At 44.8% G+C, this 25,000-nt stretch overlaps 1 protein-coding gene across 1 annotated transcript in view; it reads right to left on the bottom strand.

Moving 5' to 3' along the window:
- The window catches only part of necab2 (N-terminal EF-hand calcium binding protein 2), a gene marked incomplete at both ends in the record, with an annotated part of 99,600 nt that overhangs the window by 71,401 nt on the left and 3,199 nt on the right, over positions 1–25,000 (bottom strand). The window contains one exon of the mRNA XM_080003137.1: positions 19,058–19,082. Within this exon, the coding sequence (XP_079859263.1) occupies positions 19,058–19,082 (25 nt within the window). The remainder of the gene's footprint in view (positions 1–19,057; positions 19,083–25,000) is intronic.

The following is a 25,000-nucleotide window of genomic DNA, read 5'->3' as shown; positions in this document are numbered from 1 at the left end:
GCGGGTGATGAGAATGTCAGGGCAGCTAATTGAGGTCAGGGGTGCATGTTCCCATTAACGTGCCTCGCTTGTCAGCGCCGCCGTCCTTTCTTATTTAGTTGATTTCAACGTATCGGTTTGGATTTCCATACCCTTCATCTCAGTAAATTCTTGAAAAGCAAACACACAACAGAGAGAACCTTTCAACACCAGAAACCAAATGGTGCTCCAGCAGGTGCAACTTTCAGCTCTCCTGTCTTTTTCGCTCCACACGTGAGCAAAACCCGGGCGCTCTCATCTCGCCATAAATCGTGGAGTGCATTCTGTTGTGCTTGTATGGAATCAATGGGATCGTGTTTCATTATTGCGTCCTTTAGGCGACATGGGCGGCCGCCTCAGGCGCCATCTCGAGGGGGGTGCCAAAATTGTGCACAGGATAAAAGATCAGTGAGTGATCATCACAGGCTGGATTGGAACCCGGGTCGCTGAAGGTGTTTTGCCACCTTATCAGGTTGAGCCACAAGGACGTCGCCGGTATGTCTCCGACGGTGCCTAAAGCGCGTCGGCGACGGGGTGCCTGTGCTACGAAGGTACCAACCCAGGCACGATCGGTGCGGTGGAACATTGTGTTTTTATGGAGGTTATTTTATTTGACTCCATTTCCTTATGGAACGAAACAAGCACCGTGCGTAATGGGGACTCTTTCTCCGTCACTCTCTTACCCCCCATGAATTCTATCTCTCAGGATATCAACGGATTGAGGGAGTCATCGAGTCGTTGATCTTGTTTCAAGGCTCTTTGAAGGCTCCCCATTCAAAGCAACGTCCGTACAACTAATTCCAGTTGAATTTTTTTGTGGTAATCCGTGAGATTATTTGATACCAGATTTGATACTTATTTTTAGCTGCCACCTTATAAGAAGCCACAGCCATTCAATGTACATGCTCCTCTATATGCTGTTTCCATTGTTGGTGGCTGGGTCCACCGCCTTTCCTGGCAAGAATGCAAAGACGGCGCATGCGCAAGAAGTGAATGGCAGGAGCAGGGAATTTAATAAAGCAGCGTAGAGTTGTGGTCAAAGTAATTTGAGTAATATCGAGTAATTTGACCGTCGAAGATGGTAACTCGGATGGATGTTGAGAAAAATACAGTTTCGAATGGCATTCTGGGACTTATAGTGTAATCACTATAAATCAAATGATGGATTTCCACTTGAATATCCCCTATAAGTGACACTCTTGCCAACGAGTAAAGGTCATGGGCTGGAGTAATGGATGTGGAGTGCAGTGACCTGTACACCACCTAGTTATGAGCTGTCATCACAGTGTGGTGAAACAAGCGCTCACGCCTGCTCAACGATGAATGGACTTGTCGCAAATGTCGGAGATACGAAAGAAAATGAGGACGAGGGAGAGGAGTGTTGAAAGAGAATATTCGTCAATATTTCCCTTCCACTTTCTGGACCATGCCCGCCATTGCCCCTGGAGCGACAGAGAACGGCCTGTATAGTTGTGAAAGTTGCGGAAGGGTTGGAAGTTGGATCCACTATGAGCTTTGGGACAGGCTTTTGCGATAGTCCTTCACTACCTCTAATACCAGCACCTCCCCCCTACATCCCTGCCTTTCTTTGTCGTCTCCTTCATCTCTCCCGCCCACTCTCTCGCTCACCAGAACTAATCAAATCCCACCCTTTTATTTCCAGGGGGGATAAAAGTGTTTCAATTATAACGACCACCCCCCTATCACCACCAACGTATCCACCCTCCCCCCGCTACTCTCTCGCTACGTCTCTCTCTGTGTCTCTCTCTCTGTGTCTCTCTCTCCGTGAGGCATTTAAGTGGAGGAACACAGGGGGAGATAGAGGACTAGATGTCTTCTTTTCTCCCCCCTTTGAGTGGTTGATCGGTGCTGATGCCAGAGTAAGGGAAGATGAGAGGGCTCGTGGCAGAATGATAACAAGGGTCAGGGCCAGTAGTCACACACACACACACACACACACACACAGACACACACACACACACCCACACACACACACACACACACACACACACACATATACACACACACACACACACACACACACACACCATCTCACACACAGAAAGCCCTCAGCGTGTGTGATGGTAGAGCCACTTGGGCAGCCTTTAAGTCTCAAAGCACCAGACAGGCAGTTTTGGCATTAAGGATAACACAGCAATGGAGTGTCTGCGATGGCTTGCTGGGGAGCATAAACCGGGGGAGAAGATGCTCGCTCCCCCATCCGGCTTAGAGATCCGCTGACATCGTCTCCACGTCGATGGAGAGATGCAGCAGCGCGTCTTCCTTTGGCCTCGACAGAAGCTGGAGATAAAGCTTCTTTAATCCCTCTAAGACCCACCTTCAGGAGTAAATGCAGTCTTTGACAAGTGTTTTGGGTGTGCCAGGGGGGAGCGGCGAGGCGGTGGAGTGGATGAAGATGTAGAATCTCTCCAGCACAGAAACATACACAAACACAATGTCCACGGAGGATCAAACTATCAAGTCCCCATGGAGCTGACTGGCTTATTCCAACAGGGTTGGAATTACATACAGCACATTGTCAAGTGTGGGGATATTTGAACAATATTTCCCTGGTATCCAATAACATAATCTATGTTGGGAGCATGGGAGCAGTGGTTCTTAAAGAAACAGTGGCCTGTAAAACTTCAGTCAGAGTGGTGGGCAGAAATTTCTTGATGGCTAAAGCTGGTGTTCGGTCCTTTTTGCAGTAATTACCACCAGGCAAAGTTAAAGGGACGTATATTTCATTCGTTTCCGATGAACATGAAAAGATTCCACAAGTTGCTCGTGGCGATACGAAACGCTAGATATCAAGTTGCATATGAAGCGTTCTCAGACTCACCGGGGCGCAAAAACTGGGAAAGAGTCGGCAAGCTCTCGCTTCAGGGTCACGAAAGACAAGTGCCAGGAAAGGTGGAACTCCAAATAAGGACATGTACTAACAGCAAATCCAGTGCATCACAGCCCAGGCTATCACACAGCCTGAGTTTGGACCATGAAAATGGATGGTTGGGTGGCCCCCTTCAATAAGACAGTACTGTCACAGTACAACCACCCTGTCCTCCTCTGTTAGTGCCGCAGTCACAGCTTTCTGTGTGTGTGTGTGTGTGTGTGTGTGTGCGCGTGCGTGTGTGTGTGTGTGTGTGTGTGTGCGTATCTACTGGCCCTGACCCTTCTTGTCATTCTGCCACGAGCCCTCTCACCTCCCCTTACTCTCACATCATTGAATGTTGAAGTTTGAAATCAATTTGGATATGGCATCATGAGATGGTAACCATGATGAGTTTAAATTGGGCGTGTCTGCGTGATGACGGCGTAAGCGCGGGGTTTTTTTAGGGACCAAGATGCCAAATGGACAAGACACCACAATTGTGAGTCAGAAATTAAACGTAACTATGTATATATGGATAAAATTGTGAATATATATAAAATTAGACTTTTATTTTGGGCAGTCGGAAACCAATATCTCGAAAAGTCAATGTGAGGGTTAAAGTTTTGTCTTTTACAATGGCTCATTTAAAGTTTGCAGAAATATTATAATATGATATAATATTAATATTTTTAATTTTAGCTGGTCATACTGATATCTTATGAATATATAATCGACTACTGAACTCAACTGGGAATTAAATCTCCGACTACGAGTTGTGAATAAATGACTAATAACATCTTTCTAATTTCCCCTGTTAAAGATTTACTTCAAATGAAATCTTCTTTTTCCTTCTTTTGAGTACAGCACACACCCGCACACACGCAGAGACATTTGTGTTAATTAGGCTAAATGTCATGTGTTAAGGGCCCCTGTAGATTCCAGCTTCATAATAACAGACCCTGCTGCAATAATTCTCACACACACCCACACACACACACACCCACACACACACATTTAACACTCACGACACACACACACACACACACACACACACACACACACACACAGACACACACACACACGCACACACACACGTGCGCTCTCTCTCTCTCTCTCTCCTGAGCGACAGCTCCCCAACTGTTGCTCATTAGAGGAGAAAAAGTCAGGAATTTAGCTGCCACCGCTGCCAAATTATCCACCAGGATGGAGCGGCGTACATGGAAGAACAAACAGCGAGCGGGGCGCGCCTCGCCTTATCAGCTACGTCAACGCCAACTGTCGCCGGCTTCGCCATGGCAACCGCTGCTCCGCCGCTCTCTTGTCGAGCGGCGGAGCAGCGGTGGGCTCCCCGTGTTGCCGTGCTCCAGACGCTGTTGGCGAGGAAGCCGCTGACACTTTGCGAGCCGCGCGGTTTGCGATGAACTGGTGCGTGGCTAATTGCTGGGAAGAATAAAATCTACAGAAAAGTGGCTGGAGCAGCTTTTGTAAATGGGTTGGAGTTGTAAAAAAAACAAAAAAACAACAACAACTAGGAAACAAAAAAACCCCCGATGTATTAAATGAACAATGACCGTGAAAGCTCATCTCTTTCTGACTTCTCTTGACTCCAGACGCCCGACGGGAGTGTTTACGATCCCGTGCGCAAAGTTGTTTTTTTTCAAATGCTCATGGGAACAAAACAAAAAATAGAGCTTGGGCTAAAACAATTCAAGCATTTTACATCGTGGACGAGCTTTTCTGAGGAAAAAACACCCATGACGACGCCTGAAATAATGGTTAGAATTTGTGTGGGAATGAGTGGGGGAGACTTACTGTATATATACTATATATGTCTGTATATGGGTATATGGGTATATGTTTGTTGTATGTGATGTTGCATAAAAACCCATTTACATTTGCTGTGGAATTTGAATCACAAAACGAAGACGTTTTTGTGTTTTCTTGTCATTATGGCCTGTTATGGCACAGTTTCTTCCTTATTCTGCAAAAATGCTTTACTGTCGGCTGCTCGATGAGTATGAGTCTTGATAATAAGTAATAATAAGTATATACAGTATATAAGTATAAATACAAGTATAATAGGTCAAGTACCCTTTTGTAAGTTTATGCATTTCAGATAATGATGCAAAACTCACAAATGATCCCTTAGTAGTATAAAAAATGTCTGAAATGATTCAGGAGTCTGGAGCCACTCCAGCAAAAGAATAATTAGGAAGTCCTTTCTCGCATTAGTTACCAACTGAATCAAACAATATAAGAGTCTAAAAACAAATCCTTTTACTGTAGTGTGTGCGTTTTTTATTTTTTATTTTTTTTACAAACATAAAGTCAGTCAGTTGATTTTGGAATCGGAGTATTCTTTTCTATTCAGCAGATTGATGCTCCTTCTTCCGCCGGTCACTAACTTTCCTTCACACACACACACACACACACGCACACACACACACACACACACACACGCGCACGCATGCACACAAAAACACACACACACACGCATGCACGCACACAAACACACACACACACACACACACACACACAGACACATACCAGTTGTGTTTGGAGAGTGTAATCTGTCAAGGACACAACAGAGCTCTGATCTCATTACTGTTTGTTTGTTAGATTACCAAGAAGGTCAGGCTTTTTATACAATTGTGCTTGTGTCTTTGTGTGTGCGTGTGCGCGCGCGTGTGTGCCTACTCGCGTAAAAAAGGCGTTGAGCCAAAAGGTCACATCAGTGAATCGATGATTGCCTCTCACACCTCTGGCGCTGGAGAGGAGAAACGGTTGGGACTGATTAAAGGGCTCTGCTCGGCAGCTTGATGACTTGTTTGAACCTGTGATTTCCTTGGCCTTTTGCTTTAGCATTTTCCCTGATGCAAATAACCAGTTGGCCCCAAAAAGTGCTTTTTGACAAGTGAGCAAAGGAAAAAAGAGATGGGGCGATGTCGGTAATTGCTTAAGAAAGAAAATAAAATTGATTAATCATACAAATTGTGTGTTGTTCTTTTCTCCCACCCTTTTACTTGGTAAGCAGAGTTCATTTCCTCGATGAAAAATATTAATCAACGACGTTTTATCCCCAGAGCAAGATGAGACAAGATGAGAAGAACGCGGATCTTTGAGAATAAAAATTTGCATTTGGATTAACGGACGCTCGAATTGCCCAAATGTTTTTTTTCCAACATTGATCAGAGCATTACAATTAAATTTGAAATACTGTAAATACAGGCACATTTGCTGCCAATAACAAGCCCATCTCTTTGTTCTGCATATTGTTGAATTTGTTATTTGATCCCAGATGAAAGCTGCTGATTTGACTTGGGTTTTTTTTACGTGTTTTTAAAGCAGGGAGTCCCTGGGCCTGAGTAGAGGAAAGTGCAGTGAAGGAAAAGGACTTATGATATGATGCGTCGCTCGGGGTGTTAGTTCTGTCAGACAACTTGACGGCTGTGCTGCGCTTGAGAGGCATCTCATCAGGTGCGAGGTAAATTAATTATTAGCTTTATTCTTTCCATGAAAGATGTAACATAAATCAGACATGAGGCTCAGCGCATCAGAAATCATTGCCAGGTAGTGTGTGCGCTCCATACTCAAGATAACTTTTTTTTGTGGTAATCCTTGGGATTCTTTTCTTTAAAAAACCCAGATTTGATACTTTTTTTGAGCTGCCACTGTTAAGAAGCAGCCATTCAATGTATATGTGTTATGCTTATGCTCCTCTTCTGTCAGACAACTTGACGGCGCCACGCTACCTCCACTCCCTTATGGGCCGGCCTATTTAAGCAGACAGTGCCTACTGCCCTACCTGCTTTGCAGCCTGCTTGCTTACTGCGTGGCTCTCTCCTGCTCCCCTGCACCTACTCTTCTTTCTAGTGAGAGGATTGAAGCTCATCACTCCAATATTTCAAGTGCTATTGTTTACCGTACACCCGTGAGTGATGAGCAGTAGAAGCCAGACGCCAACCTCAAACGATGCAAAATAAATAAAGATAATTTAAAAATAAATCTAAGCGTTATACGAGATGGCTACAAGATAGACTGTGAAATATGACTTAAACTAAGAAGGATGAAACTCACTAAATGTGAATATTAATAAGCATTTTGTCTGAACACAGAGACTAAAACTGCATTGAAAATAAGTAAAACCAAGATGTCTCGGTTTAAGTAATGGACATAACCAAACCTTTACTATCAAATGGAAAGATTATAATACTTGTACCTGTACTGACTCCAACTGAAGCTAACTTTTTTTTATACCACCTCATTCAAGAAGCTGGTTTCCAGTTTCACTTAATGAGTTGTGAAAAAAAAATGATATCCACGGCAGGGGTGTAACGATATATGACAGGAAAAAAATGTAGCGGTACAAAATCTGAACAATATGCATGGTGGAGCTGAAAGACTGATCGCTATATCAACTGAATGCACTCGTTGACTCAAAGTCGTAATGTGTTTCCGCTCCAACTTTGTCAAAAACATGGCGCCCGCATCGCAGCATGAAGCCTGTACCGCTGCGTGACAAAAAGGGGATCAGTGTGTCCATTGTTCATTTTTTCTTTCTGCTCTGCTGTTGTGTCTCATCAAAAGACCTCCCCTGAATCTCTTTCACATCTCACTTTCCTGTGAGGACCTTTTTTTTCTCCTTCCTCCATCCGCTCAGTTCTCTTCAAACAAAAGCTCAAGCTGCTTTGCGAAGGGGAGAGGGAAAAGGAGGATGAAGAGGGGATGATGAGGAAGGTGAGAATAGCCACAGCAAGAAAGGGTGAGGGTATCGGGAGGGGAAGAGGGATAAATCAAACGGATAAGGGGACCGCGGATAAAGGATGGCCCGCCACAGGGGGGGTCATGGAGAGTAAGATAAAAGACTGATGACAGAGAGAAAGAGAAATGGAGAGAGAGCGCGAGAGAGAGACAGCGAGAGAGAGACAGCGAGAGAGAGAGAGGATGAGCTTGCTGTGCTAAATGCCCACTCATCCCAAAAGGGGATTTGAAAAGCAGCTTCGTTTCAGCTCATGATGCCAAATGCAGGTCTGCCAGAGTCGCCCCCCCCTCATAACACACACACACACACACGCGCATGCACACGCGCACACACACACGCACACACACACGCACGCACACACACACACACACACACACACACACACACACACACACACACACACATTCACACACACACGCCCTGCAGGTTCAAGCTTGCACTGCCAGGAACAGAGGGTAGAGCGCAGTAATGGGAAGAGTAAAGCATGAGGAAGACGGAGAGAGTGACGGACGGAGACAAAGTTCCGTGGCGAGAGGAAAGGGAGGGGTGGAGAGAGAAGGGAGCTGATTGGGTGAGAAAAAAAAAAATGAACGGGAGCCGGAAAAAAAGGAGGAAAAACAAGGGTTGGTTGATTAGGAGGTGGCGGCCAAAACCCTGTGGCCGCCATCGACGTTTCCAACAAACACACATCTGTCTTTAAAAGAGATCATTAAGGGTTGTGATTATAACCCCCCCAACCGATCCAAACGATTAAAACACTTAAACCGCCCCGAAAGACGTACGAGGAATCCATTTCCTGCCGCTTTTCATTTTTGTCATCATTTGGAAGGGAGATTAAATTGTTCTGCCAAGATTCAGCCTTGCAAAAGAAAAAGAAAGTCACAGGATTCAGTGAAATCCAGGCGTAGCACCAGCGACTCCAAAGTCATCACATGTCACTTCTTCCAAAACACACGTATTTTCACGTGTGTGAAATGTCACGGGTGAAACCACGTGACGTCTGAGTGAGGCAAGAATGATATATATATGTTTTATATAATACCTCCCCCTCAAAAAATGTGCAGCTTTTTGAATTTGAGGCAAAAGGTGCTTGTGAGTGAATTTGAAAGAGAGAGAGCGTGTATTGATCTGGATCTGGCGGGGGGGCCGAAAGTGTCGGGCGAGGAGAATGTCTTCAAAAGGCCGTCTTAACGCCTAGCCTTTGATCCAAATCCACGGAACCGAGGTGCGGAACAAAGGGGAACCTGAATCCCCTCCGGTCTCCAACTCTGTTCCTCCTCGTCTGGTAGGGGGGGGGGCTGTATATAGAATCCCTCCTTTCCTTCCTTTTTATCTTCACACCCCAAACAAACACACCTTAATCCCATGGCACGTGCGGTGTGGTGGCCCGCGGTGGTGATCATGACATTGCTTCTATCTTGTGGATCTATCCTCCGTGCTGCACTGTGTCCAGCTCTGCCGGAGCTGGTTCACTGTTTCCACACTCTGATTAGAGCGTGTAAACCAATCATTCCCAAAGGAAAAGAACATTTTGAACGCACGATTCCGGCTGAGGTCAAGATCGCTCGGTCCAGGACACGGCCTCGAGCCCTGATTTTCAAGAGTGTGACTCCACGAGGACTTAGACTTGTACTTATACATCAACCAGTGCGCAAAGGGGGCTCAGTGTACTCACCTGTACACAGCACAGGCCCTTCTATATTTTTTTCTCTTCGGCCTACCGTGATGTTTTCTTGAGCATCGGCACTTCTCACAAGCTGCGGGTGCTCTGTTCTGCCCTCTCAAGTGGACAAATCAAGTAGATCTGATGTCAAATATATCATATTTTATTGAGTAGGGGCTACTTTAAAAAAATATATTATATGTGGACATGATGGGGCATTTCTTTAGATTGAGGGCATCCGTGTTTGCGCTCTGTATTTTGCACCTTTTTGGTTGAAACAGCTGGTTTCACTCATTATCTATTCCACCATTTCCATCAGTGCCATCGTTGGTAAAGGCTGCTGCTCGCCCTCTTTGGTTCAGGTGGATTAGAAAGTGCTCCAAGTTTGTATCTGACCGAGAGACAGCAGGAGACGATTCTGCGTTCAACAGTAACTTGGAAAACTGTAATTCCTGTCGGTAGTCACCATGTTAACATCACCTCAGATCTACAGAGTAGTTTGTAACGACGTTATACGCATTAATATAAATCATTTTACAAAAGGAAACTTTGTTCACCGTTAAGGGTGCGCGCCACCATGTTGCCGTGACGTCAGGTCTGTTATCTTGGTGAACTCGGGCGCGAGCGATCAGCTCTGAAATTCCTGAAATGTTTGCTGTGGTTCCTGGGGTGTATCAGTAAAATCGGTAACAACTCCCTCAGAGCCAACCTTGATGCCGTTGTCCCGGGACTCGAGACACAACTCTGACTCCGGGAACGGGGACTCGACTCAACATTGGTGACTCAGACTCGGCTCGCACTCGAGGTGTGGTGACTCGACTGGCGAAGTGACCGAGTCAAGACCAAGTCTTTGGGAGCATGAGCCAAGTCCGAGACTTTGTCCATCAACAATTTTCTGGGAAAATCTCTTTATCAACGGTTTCTCCAAAGGAGATGAATAGCACAGTAACACTGTGGTAGGTGTTTGCTAGTCCCTCCAGGCAGCCAGTCTGAATATTGGTGCAGAGCTCTGATCCCATAATGAGTGTTAATTAAACATCACCTCCTCTTTCCTCATCCCAGACGCCCTGCTGCAGTCCTGCAGCCAACATACGCCTACACGAGGTACAAACTTATTGAGGACGCAACGTGCAGCGAAACCAACACAAAGAAAGATGACTGAAAGAGGAACATGCAAAACCAAGGAGTTTGTCCATCCTATTCACCTTTCCTCCTATCCTGTCTTTTCTGTTCTCCTACTAAGCTCATTTCATCTGCATTCTACCCCCGCCCCACTTCCCTCCACAAACTAGGAGCTTGTTAGCGACTGTGTCTCAGTGATTAAAGACTGCAGATAATTAGATACACATGACACCATTCTGACTGACTGCTCCATCAGGCTCACTTCCTGAGTGGCTGGCTCTGTTCAAATAATTGCCCCGGTGCCTCGCATGCTGACTTAACAGGGAGAACAACCAACTTCCCGACCGACTCAACGACTGACTTTGCTGGCTGACTGCGTGACCGGTGCTCGCCGAGTTACCGTCTGGTTCATTGGTTCTCCAATGGTGGTACTCAACAGAGCTTCAGGTGGGTAAGCGAGAGAAATTGTGCATGGGTCATCAAGTGATTCCTAATGAGTGGCAATGAACGACATCTTATCTTCTGAGAATGCTGGTTAAGGCTAACACCTTATTCCCAGTAAAATTTGCTGGACTATATATTATTCTGATCAACAATAATTATGGACGCACATGGGGGGTCGGAAGCCTGGCTCAAGAGGTTACGTGTGGGGGGTATTGTATTGTTGGACAATGGTAAAAGTGGTTAGGCTTAAAATGTGGTCAGCAAAGTGTGCATCGTTTTCATTATGTCAAGGGGTTAACTGTCTCAAGAATCTCACAAGAGGGGGTACACGTTCAGAACCAAGGCCATCTGGTTTGTTTGGAAGTGCTCGTCTTTCTGACACTCAAAGAAAACTTGCAAAACAAGATGCGGATACAGCAAGCGGATAAACGTCCCAGTTTATATCGATATACAGTACGACTTGCTGGACGGCTGGCGGACTAGGATGAGTGGTTGGGATGAGTGCACGATATTGGAAAAAACTGACATGGTAACATATTTTTGGATGGTGCAAAACAATTGCATTGTAAATAAAAATGATAATATCTTCTTGGCACATTCAGGCTATAATGAGTAAACTGTCACTGTGACAGGAAGGTTTGCTTTTCCCTTAATTTATGAAAAAGAAATATCACTCCTTCTTATAAAGAATGATCAACAAAAACAAATACAAACCGAAAGTATTTAAATATAAAATGGAAAAATATTTGTTAAAGAATAATTACAAACTCTAGAGCGTTTGCTGCAGTCAGCCATGGTCCAGGATGTAAACAGAAGTGTGTGCGCACCCGATACCGTTTCTATCGCTATGTCGCAAATCAGCGGTGGAACTGCTTCGCGGCGTCATTACGCCGTAACTTACGTAATTACGTAACTGCGTTACGTTATCTGCACGCAAACATGGCAGAACCCGCCGCTTCATGGACTAGTACAACATTTTGTCAAGTCGGGAGCGCGGCTGAAATCTGCAAAAGTCAGGAACCGAGAAAAGCAGAATCGAAATGCACGTGGAAATTTGGAACCGGTTCTTGATACTCAAGCAACCCTACCTAGAAACCTTAAATCGGAGTAAATGATGTTACATCAGACAGACCTCTCCTGTAGATTAGTCATGAAAAATGAGAACGGTACAAGTTTTCCTTTTCTATCAAGCAACAAAAAAGTTGTAGCGTGACGTGTTTTAGTTAATTTGCCTTACTAGACCTTGCACGTCCTGCCATGTGACTGTTGTGCACGGGAATATCGCGAAGACGATGCTGAGACGACAAATCGTGCAGCCCGAGTTAGCGCGACTGGGAAGAGAGTGCCGAAAAGACTGGGAAACTGTTAACTTTATACCAAAAGATATTTCACTTGGAGAGACTCGGCTTCATCAGAATCAGCGTCAGGATTGAGATGTTGGCGAACAGGAGCGTGTGGAGAAATGAAGCGTGGCTTCTCTTTAAGGCCAAAAACTCCAGTGAATCAGCGGGTTCCGTCGACCTCCTCCGCCCATGAATAAACCATGAACCCATCTCTTTCCCTCTCTCTCTGCACTGGGGTAAATCACTCTTCTCTGTTTCACCTCTCCTTTCCTTCAATTGCGACTCCTCTTCTCCTTAAGGACTTTCTTTTCCTGTCCATCCCCTCTCTTCGTCTCCCGACTTTTTATTGTTTTGATTATAAATATATATTTTTAATTATGACCCTTTCCTTTCCTGTCCTCCGCCCCTCATTAACGTCTCCCTTGTTCATTCATCGGCTGCTGTTCCCTCCTGTCTCATTCCATGATCTGTTCCCTCTCCACGCACGTCTCTCCTCTGCTCTATTTTGACATCTCACCCTCTCCTCTCCTTTCTCCTCCTCTCCTCCTCCACCCTCTTCCTCTGCACTCCTCCCCATGTGATGCAGATTGAATAAAAAGTCATCAGGGTAAACATTTTTGGGTGGTTAAGCAAAGCAGTTTACACCTCGCCTGGAGCTTAAAACCATAATGGAGTCAACACACTGTGTGGCATAAGCACACAATAAATATTGACAACAAGCCGGTGACCCTGCTTGCCCATCTGAAATGGACTTGGGACTGTGACGTTCACGGCAAAGAAATCGAACCAGCAATTGCCTGTGTTGCTGGGGCCAAGAATGAGCTCCTTAAGTCACCTTCCAAGACTTTGGAAGGAAGTTGGAATTGGGAATGTTTTGGAAGCCCTGTTTCCTTTTGGACCCATATTCCAACGTCTGCACAAAAGACCAATGAGGACCTCGTCGGACACTCCGCCCAGCTCCTCGGAATAGGTCAGTAAGTCTATAGGTTGGCTTTTATAGGCCTTCCTCTGGATGATGTTCTGCTGTTTTCTGACTGTTTGTCTCTTGAAAGTGCAACATATCGATCACATCGTCGCCACTGGAGTTTGGAGTTTGTCAAAAAAACAGTTTCACTACATGTAAGAACAGCTACAGTGCAATATGTATGTGACAAATAGATCTTTGGAATCGTTGAGTCATTGGATCTTTAGACAGTCTTCATTTTTGCCTGAGCAACGACGGCTGGCATATTTGGGAACGTCTTCAGACAGAGAATGGGAAACTGGAGTGTTCCCCAATCCCCAAACAAGGCGGACACTGTACACCAAACACAAACTATTATGGGTCCTCATCTGAACGACGTGACGCTGTTTTCATACTGTTTGTCTCTTCAAGAGGCAACATATCGAAGGAGACCCTCCATTTCCTTCTGAGCCTCGATGAGCAGCGCGTTTGGCAGGACACAATGAAGCCGAGACAGAAGATGGGAAGCTGGAGAGTCTGTTTATAGAATGCCTGTTCAAAATGAAAAGCCCTGAAAATGGGAAAAACACAGCCAACAACACCGCCGCAAACCCCTCACACCTGAGATTAAGTCATGACGGAAGCCCTGTTGTCGCTCCCCGCCGCCAGCGCCGGGCGCGCCCGACCATTTTCCTATTACCCACGACGCTGTAATACTGGCAGCGCCACAGCAGCGCTGGTGCTCTCCATAAACAAACCCCCACTTAAATCCATCTGCTTTCTGTCCCAGCGTCAAACAAAACGGTGATAATTAGCAGATGGCTGGTGAGCTGCCGCCAGCCGGAAAAGCCACAGAGGAGTCATGGTTACGCCGCCAAACCAGACGGACGTCAGACAGCGAATGAGACGGGGCCGACTGTCAAGACGGAGGAGCGCGGCGAGGCTGTCACAAAAAACCAACGCGCATCTTCGCCTCCTCATATCGCCCTTCAAGGAAGGAATCAGGACGTTTTCCAGCTCGTTTTTTTTGCATTTGTGCTTTGGACCGCCGCCCGCACCGCTCCCCATCTCCTCTTTCTTTATTCTTCCCCCGTTTTCGATCCGCCCCATTCCTTTCACCTCATCCGATTTAAACACCGTTCCCCAAGATTCTCCTTAACTGCTGCTCTCCATGCGACGTTCACCCTCTCCTCTTCTCTCCTTGTTCCTCTCGCCTCACGTTTCCTCTTCTTCCTTCACCTTTCTTCTCGCTCATTACCCCCTTACAACCCTTTGGATGGTTGTAAATGACCATCTTAAGGGTCAATCGGCACTTTTGTGGCTACCTCCAAGGGCCAGTGTGTCATCAATACACATTGAACTATCAAGGGATCTCTGCAACACCTACATCCCAGCATTTCCTAGCTTCAGTGATGCATAAACCGGACACCAAATGCAGAAAGTAGTATAATATATGCTGTTATCACCCAAAAAGAAGCAGATAATTATGGTTTTCTCGGCCCAAGAATCTCATATTGTTCCGCCCCGACGCTGATCTCCAAACTTTTAGTGCCCTGAGGTGTCAAATGATGCGACGTTCAAGAGAGGCTTTCTGGCCTCCGGTTCAACAGTATAACACACAAATAATACACAGATTTACCGAGAGAGCAACGCATTAAGGCCAGAACACACACACACACACACACACACACACACACACCCACTGCGTGGCGTGCTGGCAGGGCAGGACGGACCAGCCCGGGGAACTGAGTCCTAATTGTAAAGACAGAACTGAGCCAATTAAACCTCCATTACTGTTCGCTTGTCAAATACACACAGTATTCTTCTTCTCCCCACTCTCTCTCTCTCTGTCTCCCTCTCTCTCTCTCGCTGTCGCTGCTTGCTCTCCTTAACTTGCCCTTTTTTCCTCTCTATTAAACCCCCTCCCCTTCCCTCCCCTTTCTCTCTCTCTCTCTCCCTCTCTCTCTCTCGCTGCTTTCTCTCCTTAACTTGCCATTTTTTCCTCTCTATTAAACCCCCTCCCCTTCCCTCCCCTTTCTCTCTCTCTCTCGCTCTCTCTCCCTCCTGCCTCCCCTTTTATATACTTGTTAATAATTCTCTCCGCTCCATGCCAGCCCACCCCACCCTCACCTCCGTCATTAGGACGGACCCCCAGCCTTCCCCGGGACGAAAGGGAGATAAAAATAGTTCCCCCTGCCCTCCTGCGCTCGCTCTCTGCCTCTCCCTCTCTCTTGTTCCCGCACTCTGCATATCAAATTAATAACTGCATTTCAATACAACAACAATCAGTCTTCTGTCTCTCCCCTCCCTCCCCCTCTCTCTCCCTCCAATCCCTCCCCCTCCTCTTTCCCTCTTACTATCTTTCTACCTCCCTCCATCTCTCCTTTTATTACATTTCACTGCATATATGTATGGAAGTATGTATATGTATGTGACAAATAAAATAAAAATCTTGAAATCCCTTACACCACAAAAGCTCTCTTCTACTTCCTCTACCCCCCCATTCTCTTCCCTCTCTCCCTGCACCGTCTCTCACTTCCTCCATCTTTCTTTCCACCAACCACCATCTCTCCTTTTAGCTCCCTTGTACCACCAGCTCTCCACCTCTCTCTCGCCACTCTCCCCCTCCTCCCACCCTCTCCCTCAATTAATAGACTAACAGTAGTTGAAGTGTACCTATCTATCTATCTATCTATCTATCTATCTATCTATCTATCTATCTATCTATCTATCTATCTATCTATCTATCTATCTATCTATCTATCTATCTATCTATCTATCTATCTATCTATCTATCTATCTATCTATCTATCTATCTATCTATCTATCCATCTATCTGTCCGTCTGTCTGTCTGTCTGTCTGTCTGTCTGTCTGTCTACTCACATCTACACGCAAACATGACACATATCCGGGTCCCATATACTAATAATCACAGCTAGATAGGACGGCAAAGTAACATAAACACACACCACGCACAACCCACACACACACACACACACACACACACACACACACACACACACACACACACACACACACGCACACACACACACTGGAAGAGCAACTAGCCATCTGGTGGGTTTGAAAGCAACACTTTTTAAGCTGTTTGCGCATTAGTTTCATTCTTTTCTGTCAAAGACAGAGAAGATGACAGCAGGCGAGAGAGGAGAGGGGGAGAGAGAGGGAGGGGGGTAAACGGTTTGTGCTGGAACAGATATATTTAGAATGAAGGAGAGAGAGAGAGAGCGCAAAAGAAACAAGGAGGCTTAGAAGAAAGTAGAGATAAGAGAGGAGAGGAGGAAATTTGAGCGAGAGATGGCGGCACAACACGCAACGCCGGAGGGAATAAACAAACGGTTCTCTGCTCAAACAGCCCCCTGGTCCCCGCCAACCGGGCAGCCCCCCCCCCCCCCCCCCCCCAACCCAAAACGCCCCTTCAATCCCAAGACTAAAGGCTAAAATTAAAGCCTGGGCCCGGACCAAGATCCCAGACAGAGACGTCTTCCATCTTTTGAGTCCGTAAGGGACTCCACAGAGGCCTTTGAGAATCTCTTGTGACAGATGTCCCCACAGCCAATTGAGTTCACTGATGCACTTCACTCCGTCTCCGGATGGGCAGGATGGTTTTGTTGAGTTTTGGAGACAATACTCCATGAGCGATATCATCATGGGGGCAGTGGCTCAGGAGGTAGAGCAGGTCGTCGAGGAATCAGAAGATTGCCGGTTACTCCCGGTAGCGTGCTGATGTGTCCTTGAGCAAGACACCTAACCCCTTAACTGCTCCCCGGGCGCCGCTGTATGGCAGCCCACTAGGATGGGTAAATGCAAAATTTTGTTGCCTCTGGTGCCTCTGTGCAATGACTATTAGTTGAATCGAATCAAATCTAATCTGATCCCTGGACTGCGTTCCAGTAAAAGTGAAAACTGAAATAACAACGTTCTTAAAGTGGAAATCCATAACATCGTCTGTGTTGGGGGGATTACTCTACATGTCTCAGAATTCCATTTGAAACGGCTACGTTTTCTTTCTGGCGTCTGGGCTCATCCTTGTCTTTGCTCCACATTGATATACAATATACTGTATATTGACAGTTTACTGACCACCACTAGCTACACTGTTTTATCAAATTCAGCACGGATGCTTTTTACTTCTTGACTGTTCCCGATCAGCGCATTCATGGTTCAATGGTAACAGCCTACAGAGGAGCACATACGACACGCAAATACATTGAGAGGCGAATTCACAAAGAATGGATTCCGGACGCTAATAACACCATGAATTGTGCATCAATTGCGCCCGCTATCTGCCCCTTATTAGCATCCGATTCACAAAAGATATTACGCTAATGATATGCGGGCGCAAACACACCCGTAAAGTTTTTCTGCTGATTGCAATCTGCGCTTGTTTTGCATCTGATCGCAACGATCCATGTGGCAAAGTAACCCAAGTTACACAGAGACGTGCATCATGCAAAGGGGTCTCCATGTAACGGGTGGGAAACCCGGGTTTTACTTGTGCAGTGACTATAAAACATTCAAATAGTATGAGGAAATCTATAATTTAAATAAATATAAATATATATCTATATAATCTATATTTTTATTTAAGAAATCCTGACCGAATCTTAATATTATAATGTATAAATGATGAAAGTTGATTTAATATATTTTACTCTACAAAGTTCCAGCCGCTGCACACAAGGCCATGGCCTGCGGAGCTGTCCATGGTCCTGAGGTTTGATGCCATATGTGGTTCAATGCCAGTTTTGACCACTTTATCACTATTCCCTATAACTTTTAGGTGTTTTTCCTATATCCTTTGAGTTTAATAGGAATTATTTGCACAAAAATGCTGGATGTTAGCCAGGGCAGGGGGGTCCCGCCGGCTCGCCTGTAGGGCGGGCGGTTCGGGCGGGGTGTCCGCGCAGTTCAGTTGATTATAGACCCAAACATGATAAATAGCTCTCCAAAGGGGGGGGTTGGTGGTGGTTCTAAAAAAAACCCAAAACAAACAAAAAAAAAAGCCCTGTGCTTAACATGGAGACTTTCTCACCCTTATTTATACGGCACCTTTAAAAACACAGTTTACAAAGTGCTTTGACAGAAGAAATAAAAGCAGAGCGCTCAGATGATGGATTCAAAAGTCAAAGGAACATTAATAAACAGGAATTCATTCATTAAATTGAAAAAGCGGATAATGCAACAATAAAAATAAATTAATAATTACAATATGATAATAACAAATAGAAATAAAAAGGGGGCGACACACACATACAGTAAAAGCAGATCTTTAAAAAAGAAAATTCTGCGCCATCTGGTTGATATCATTGAGACAATCTACAACAGCAGCCAGGCTGTTTGAGTCACCAGCTCTCAGAGGAAGGTGTATCTGTGTGTCGTCTGCGTAGCAATGAAAGGAGACATTGTGTCTTTGGATAATTTGGCCAAAGGGAAGAACAGAGATTGAAAATAAAATCGGACCCAGAATAGAACCTTGCGGTACACCACAGGTACACCAGGTAAGTGCAGTGTCCTTGATGCCAAGCCAGGTGTGAAGACGGTCAATTAAAGCGGCGTGATCTACAGTGTCAATGGCTGCACTTAGATCGAAAAGAGTTAAGATTGCACTTCCCCCGTGGCAGCTGCTAAAAGGATATGTTGCTTTGAGGACGGCGGTTTATGTACTGTGTAGAGCTCTCAGACCAGACTGGAATTTCTCAAGGATGTTATTAAATTATTATCATTATTAAATGAATGTCTGTTTCCTATAAAGTGCGAGCTAAAAACTGCATCAAATATGGGATTTTTTATTTTTTATTTTTTTTTGAATACCCGTCAGAGATTTTCAGGTGTGTTTTAATTTTTTATACAAAGCAGTTGATGACTCACCATCTTTATCGGCTCTTCGGAATATCTGTGGACACAAAGCGAGACAGAGAGAGGAGAGTTAGTGTTGCCAAAATGAATGGACATAGATGGAGAAATATGAGAACACACACACCCGCACGCACGCACGCACGCACACACACACACACACACATACACACATATTATTATGTGTGTGGGGATGGTAGCTCAGGAGGTAGAGCTGGTCATCTAGTCATCTAAAGGTTGCTGGTTCGATCCCGGGCTCCTCCTGCTAGCATGCTGTAGTGTCCTTGAGCAAGACACTTAACCCCTAATTGCCCCTGATGCTGCGTCCGTCGGTGTTTGAATAATTCTAAGTCGCTTTGGATAAAAGCGTCTGCTAAATGTAATGTAAATTATTAGTAAGTGATGGTAGATGGAGGCAGCACTTTGCAATTTTTTGCAATTCACCAGAAAAGTGAAACGATTCAAGGTGCAAACCAACCTAGTTAGAGTAGAAGGACCTCTTCCAGCAAAGAGATCCTGACTGTAATCAAGCACTCTGGACTGAGAACCTTTCCAGCCCATACGGCTTCCTTTCTCCCTTTTATGAGTCCGATGTGAGTTTTTGGGGCTGATATCAATCTCTCTGTAGAAAATAATTTTTCGGGTCCTCCAACTCCACAGGCTATTTCACAGGAGGGTCAGTGGCTATAGCGACCATTGCTGCCGTTATAGATTTGGGTTATGAGCCTCAATAAATCCTCTCCAATATAGCCTCAATACATCAAGGAGGGAGGTTTCTGTGCTGGGATATCAACAGCGAAGGTGTGTAACACATCCATCTTTGAAAGGAATATTCTGCTGTTTTAAGTTTCACTCAAGGCTTTCAGACTTTCAAAGAGGTAAGTAGAAAATGACTTATTATGTGTGTGTGTGTGTGTGTGTGTGTGTGTGTGTGTGTGTGTGTGTGTGTGTGTGTGTGTGTGTGTGTGTGTGTGTGTGTGTGTGTGTGTGTGTGTGTGTGTGTGTTGTCCTAGTGACTCACTGTTTCTAGCAGTGGCACTCGACCCCTGGCCTGTAACTCTCTCTCTCTCACACACACGCATACACACACACACACACACACACACACACACACACACACACACACACACACACACACACACACACACACGCACACACACACACACACACCCACACACACCCCATAAAAAACATATACCTGAATGAGTGTGTGTGTGTATGTGTGAGTGTGAGTGAGAGAGAGCGAGAGAGAGAGAGGGGGAGACAGAGAGAGAGAGAGAGGGAGAGAGAGAGAGAAAGGGCGTAATGGAGGGTGCTTTATTGTTTTGAATAAAAAGAATAACACGGCAACTTATCCTACTGTGACTTCAGTGAGAACTGAATTCTGTAAAAAGCCTTAAGACGTTTATTGTTTGTTACGCCGCTTTTTCGGTACGAAGCCCGTTGAAATTAAATCTAATATAATGTCCTTTTTTGGTTCAACACACACACACACACACACACACACACACACACACACACACACACACACACACACATATACACAGCCTTTTTCACAGCAGCAGAAAAGCATCACACACTCCCACTTGTGTGTCACATCCATTAGTCATGGATCAGAGTTCAAGAGCACGGGGAGTGACCCAGTTTCACACAAATTCAGACAGAAACGCTTTGCGAAACGAGGACGAAACCTCACACCAGAAACAACTGCAGACGGCGCTTCACTTATTTTTTCAACAGACCCATTTACATGATAAAGATTTTATTTTATTTCTTTGCATTTTTAGACAGTTGTTTTAGGGCATGACCTGTTAAGCTGTGTTAAGCTTTTTGCCAAATAAATCAGACGTTAAAAAAAACGTCCCCGCTTCCCCCTCCTGTGTCTTTATTCGGCCGACACAAGAAATGGAAAATTGTCGGGTTTTGAAGGAGAAAATCGGATTTTCTTTCATTGACGTCGCAATAGAGACTTTGAAGAGAACGGTTCACGAAGATTTATTTTTAAAGTGCGCCCCGACACCCGAAGTGATGGAGACCCTTCCCCTCCAGCGCCTCTGCTCTCCGGAGCGAGCTGCAAAGAGTGAACGACGGCGGCTTTAGCAAATAAGGTAAAAGAAAAAGAAGAAAAGGAAAAAAGAAAGGAACACAGCTTGACAAAAAAAAACCTTGCAAGTGGGTCATGAAAAAAAGTCCATGAATGAAAAGAAATCCTTCTTACCAAACCTTCCTTTAAAGGTAAGGTCAAGGGAACGGAAGATTTTCCAAAGTCTGGGTGTTCTGATAGTGCATAACCGGGGTTCCCAACGTGTGGTCCGGGGACCCCCAGGTGGTCTTTCGAGAGGTTCCAGGTTCCTCCCTATCAAATGTAGAGTCCTTAATATGAAAAAGGTTGAGAAGCTCTGTTCTATGTCAATGTACATGCCTATGACATGTAAATAGGGTCTGTCTTTCCACCAAAAAGAAAATCTCAATCAAAAAAGATAGAAAAAAAAAAATCCCATAATTGGTCATTTTTTGAGCTGGCACTTCATACGAAACGGACATTCCTTTCCATTACATTCGCATTTATTCATTTAAGAGACACTTTTGTCCAAAGCGACTCACATCAGAGGCTAGAAACCATCAAAGCATACGTTGAGGACTGGAGCATCCTCCAATGGAACGGACACAGCACACAAAATGTTCACCGACCGGGGGGGTTGGGGTTGGGGCTGAGAAGGTCTCCCCGTTACGCTGAGGGCTCTTTCGATTCCATTCAATTAGGAAACAGAGTAAATTTTATCGATCTACATTAAAAACACATGCTCCGGTCGCGCTGCAGAGCTGCTCCGCTCGTGCGGACGTGTGTGTGTGTGTGTGTGTGTGTGTGTGTGTGTGTGTGTGTGTGTGTGTGTGTGTGTGTGTGTGTGTGTGTGTGCGTGTGCGTTGCAAAGGGCGAAAATGATGTCGTGAGGAAAAAGAAGAAAGGCAGCGAGTGGAGTGTGGGTTGATCACAAAAGGGGCTAGAGAAAGAGAGAAAGGGACGGTGTAGAGAATGAGAGATGATGTCAAGCTGAGAGATGGAGCGGAAGAGCGAGAGAGAGAGAGAACACCGCGCTGTAATCGCCGATGCCTTGCTAGCGATGGATGTTTACACCCTGCTGTGCCGAGAGGAGGAGAGAGAGGAACTACAGTGAAATGAGAGAGAGAGAGAGAGGGAGAGAAGGAGAGAGAGAGAGAGAGAGAGAGAGAGGGAGCAGAAGGGGAGGAGGGTTAGAAACACTGGCGGATGGACGTGACAGAGGTGGAGAGGAGGAGAGGGGGATGAGCACTGGAGGATGGAGAAGTAAAGACAAGGGTGCAACGGTGAAAGAGAGGAAGGTGGTTCAAGCACAGCGTGGTTGGAACCAGGGATGGGTGAAGTACTCATACGTTACTCAGAATGTACTTATACTTTACTCAAATGATACTTGGATTTAACTCAAGCAATATTCCTACTTTACTTGTATTTACTTGTATTTTACTCAAACAATATTCCTACGTTACTCAAATGATACTTGTACTTTACTGAAATGATACTCGTACTTTATTCAAACAATACTCAAATTTAACTGAAACAATATTCAAACTTCACTTAAATCTTACTCAAACTTTACTCAAACGATACTCAAACTTTACTGAAATGACAATAAAACTTTACTCAATTGCTACTTGTACTTTATTCAAACGATACTCAAACTTCACTCAATTGATACTTGTACTTTACTCAAATGGTACTCGTACTTTACGCAAATGACACACAATTTAATCAAATGATACTTGTACTTTACTCAAATGATACTCAAACTTTACTCAGACAATACCAAAACTCTACTCAAATGATACTTGTACTTTACTCGAATTATACTCAAACTTTACTCAGAAAATACTTTAACTCTATTCGAATGATACTTGTACTTTACTCAAATTATACTTTAACTTTACTAAAATGATACTCGTACTTTACTCAAACTATATGCCTGCTTTACTAAAAAGATACTCGTACTTTACTCAAGACATACTTGTACTTTACTGAAACCTTACTCTGTCTTTTTTCAAACCGTACTGATACTTTACCCTACCTATACTCGTATTTTTAATGCTCTACAAATCGCTTCAGTAAGAGAAAGAGAGTCTGTTGCTTCAATAATAGTTACCAGTAAGACAAACCGACAGCTGGACAGTCAGTAAGACAGATGGACAGACAGTAAGACAGATGGACAGTCAGTAAGACAGATGGACAGTCAGTAAGACAGATGGACAGACAGTTAGGCGCAGACGGGCAGTAAGTGAAAGTACAACTTCTTCAAAGGATTACTGATGTACAAGGAACGGAGTAAATGTAATTTGTTACCATCCATGCTTGGTTGAAAACACACACAGAATTATTCACCACTCAGTGAGCACACACACACACACACACACACACACAGAGTAATTCACCACCTGTGTGCTGGCAGTGGGCGAGTTGAACTTCTTCACAATGATAATAATCTGGGTTTCAATAATATTGCGAAAGGCCATGAGAGAGTGACATTTAAAAGTTCAAGCCAACGAGGAAACAGGAGCAGGGGAGAAAAATGCCAGAAGCAGGCATTGATTTCTCCAACAAGCCCAGCTCCAGGGCTCTGAGGCTCTGAAGGAAGTTATGAAATGAGAACACGTTCCACTCACTGCTTCAGAAAGAGGGTAAACGGTTTCTAGATTAAAAAAAATTAATAAAAAAAAGGAGGACTCAATTAAGAAACAGCGGGGTCGAGAACAACAGCAAAGAATAATTTAAATTTGAAATAGAACATTTATTAGCAAATAAAGGGGGACTTTTATTGTGTAGTGCACTATAAACCCAACCCATTTCAGGTTGAGGGCCAGACTGTCATATTTTAAAGAAAATATAATTGTTAATAGAAGTAATAATAATAATAATAATAATAATCATTATTATGATTATAATTATAATAATAATTATTATAATTATAATAAATATAGATGCAGGCAGCGTGTGACGTCTGTGTTGAATGATGTTCAAGACTGATTGCAAGGCTGTAGCTGAGTAATGAGTAATTGAGGTTAATGTTCTAACTACAAACTACAATTCAAGATGACATTCAACCAAATGAGTCTGTCCCAATGCGCTCTCAGCTACTACCACTTACTTATCGGGGACCAAATTAGTAAGGGGAGTTATGGTAAAGGGGTTAAGAGAAGTCAAAATGAAGGGAAAAGCATGACAAAACTAAGTGTTTTGTTGAACAGTTGGCCAAAACGGTTGGACAAAACAACAAAATCCCCAAATACATCAATGTGTTCAAACATTGTCCGACATGTAATACTTTTTGTGCAATGAGGTAATCCTTAGAAAACGCGAATAAACAACCTATTTTTTCGGCATGATCTGGTGTAGTCGCTGTTGCTGTTTCATCCAGGTCAGTGTTGATAATGTTAGTGACCGTATGGGTCTCAGTGTGGGTGACTCGGAAGTAGCCGCCCTGCAGAAAACGTCCTCGATGGCTACGACGTCGCACAGCGATTCGGTGAGCGCGTACTTCTGCAAGTACTTCAGCGGCACAGACATTGGTCCCTTGTTGTCCAAGTGCAAACATTCGGGATCTTGCTCTAAAGTGCTGCTGACAAACTGCTTGCTCCTGGAGTCTCCAAACCGTGCATCACCCTGATGAAATGAGCCTCCTAATGCCGTGATGTGTGGAGAAACAACGGCTGTATTTAAAGGCCCTTCATCTGCATTGTGCAACTTTTGTCAGAGATGTTGTTGTTGTTCCGACTCGAATTTTGTCTGTTGGGGGTGGGGCACATAGGAACAGGGCACGAGCAATCGCTCTTGCCTAGGGTTGGGTACCGAGACCCGGCCCCTGGGCTAAATGATTAAAGACTGTAGTGTCGATAAGCCAAGACATTCCCGGTACTGTTAATGGGATTGGA

The sequence above is a fragment of the Zeus faber genome (genome assembly GCF_960531495.2).
Source record: "Zeus faber genome assembly, chromosome: 6".
Lineage (NCBI taxonomy): Eukaryota > Metazoa > Chordata > Actinopteri > Zeiformes > Zeidae > Zeus > Zeus faber.
This window is presented reverse-complemented; position numbering and strand designations above follow the sequence as displayed.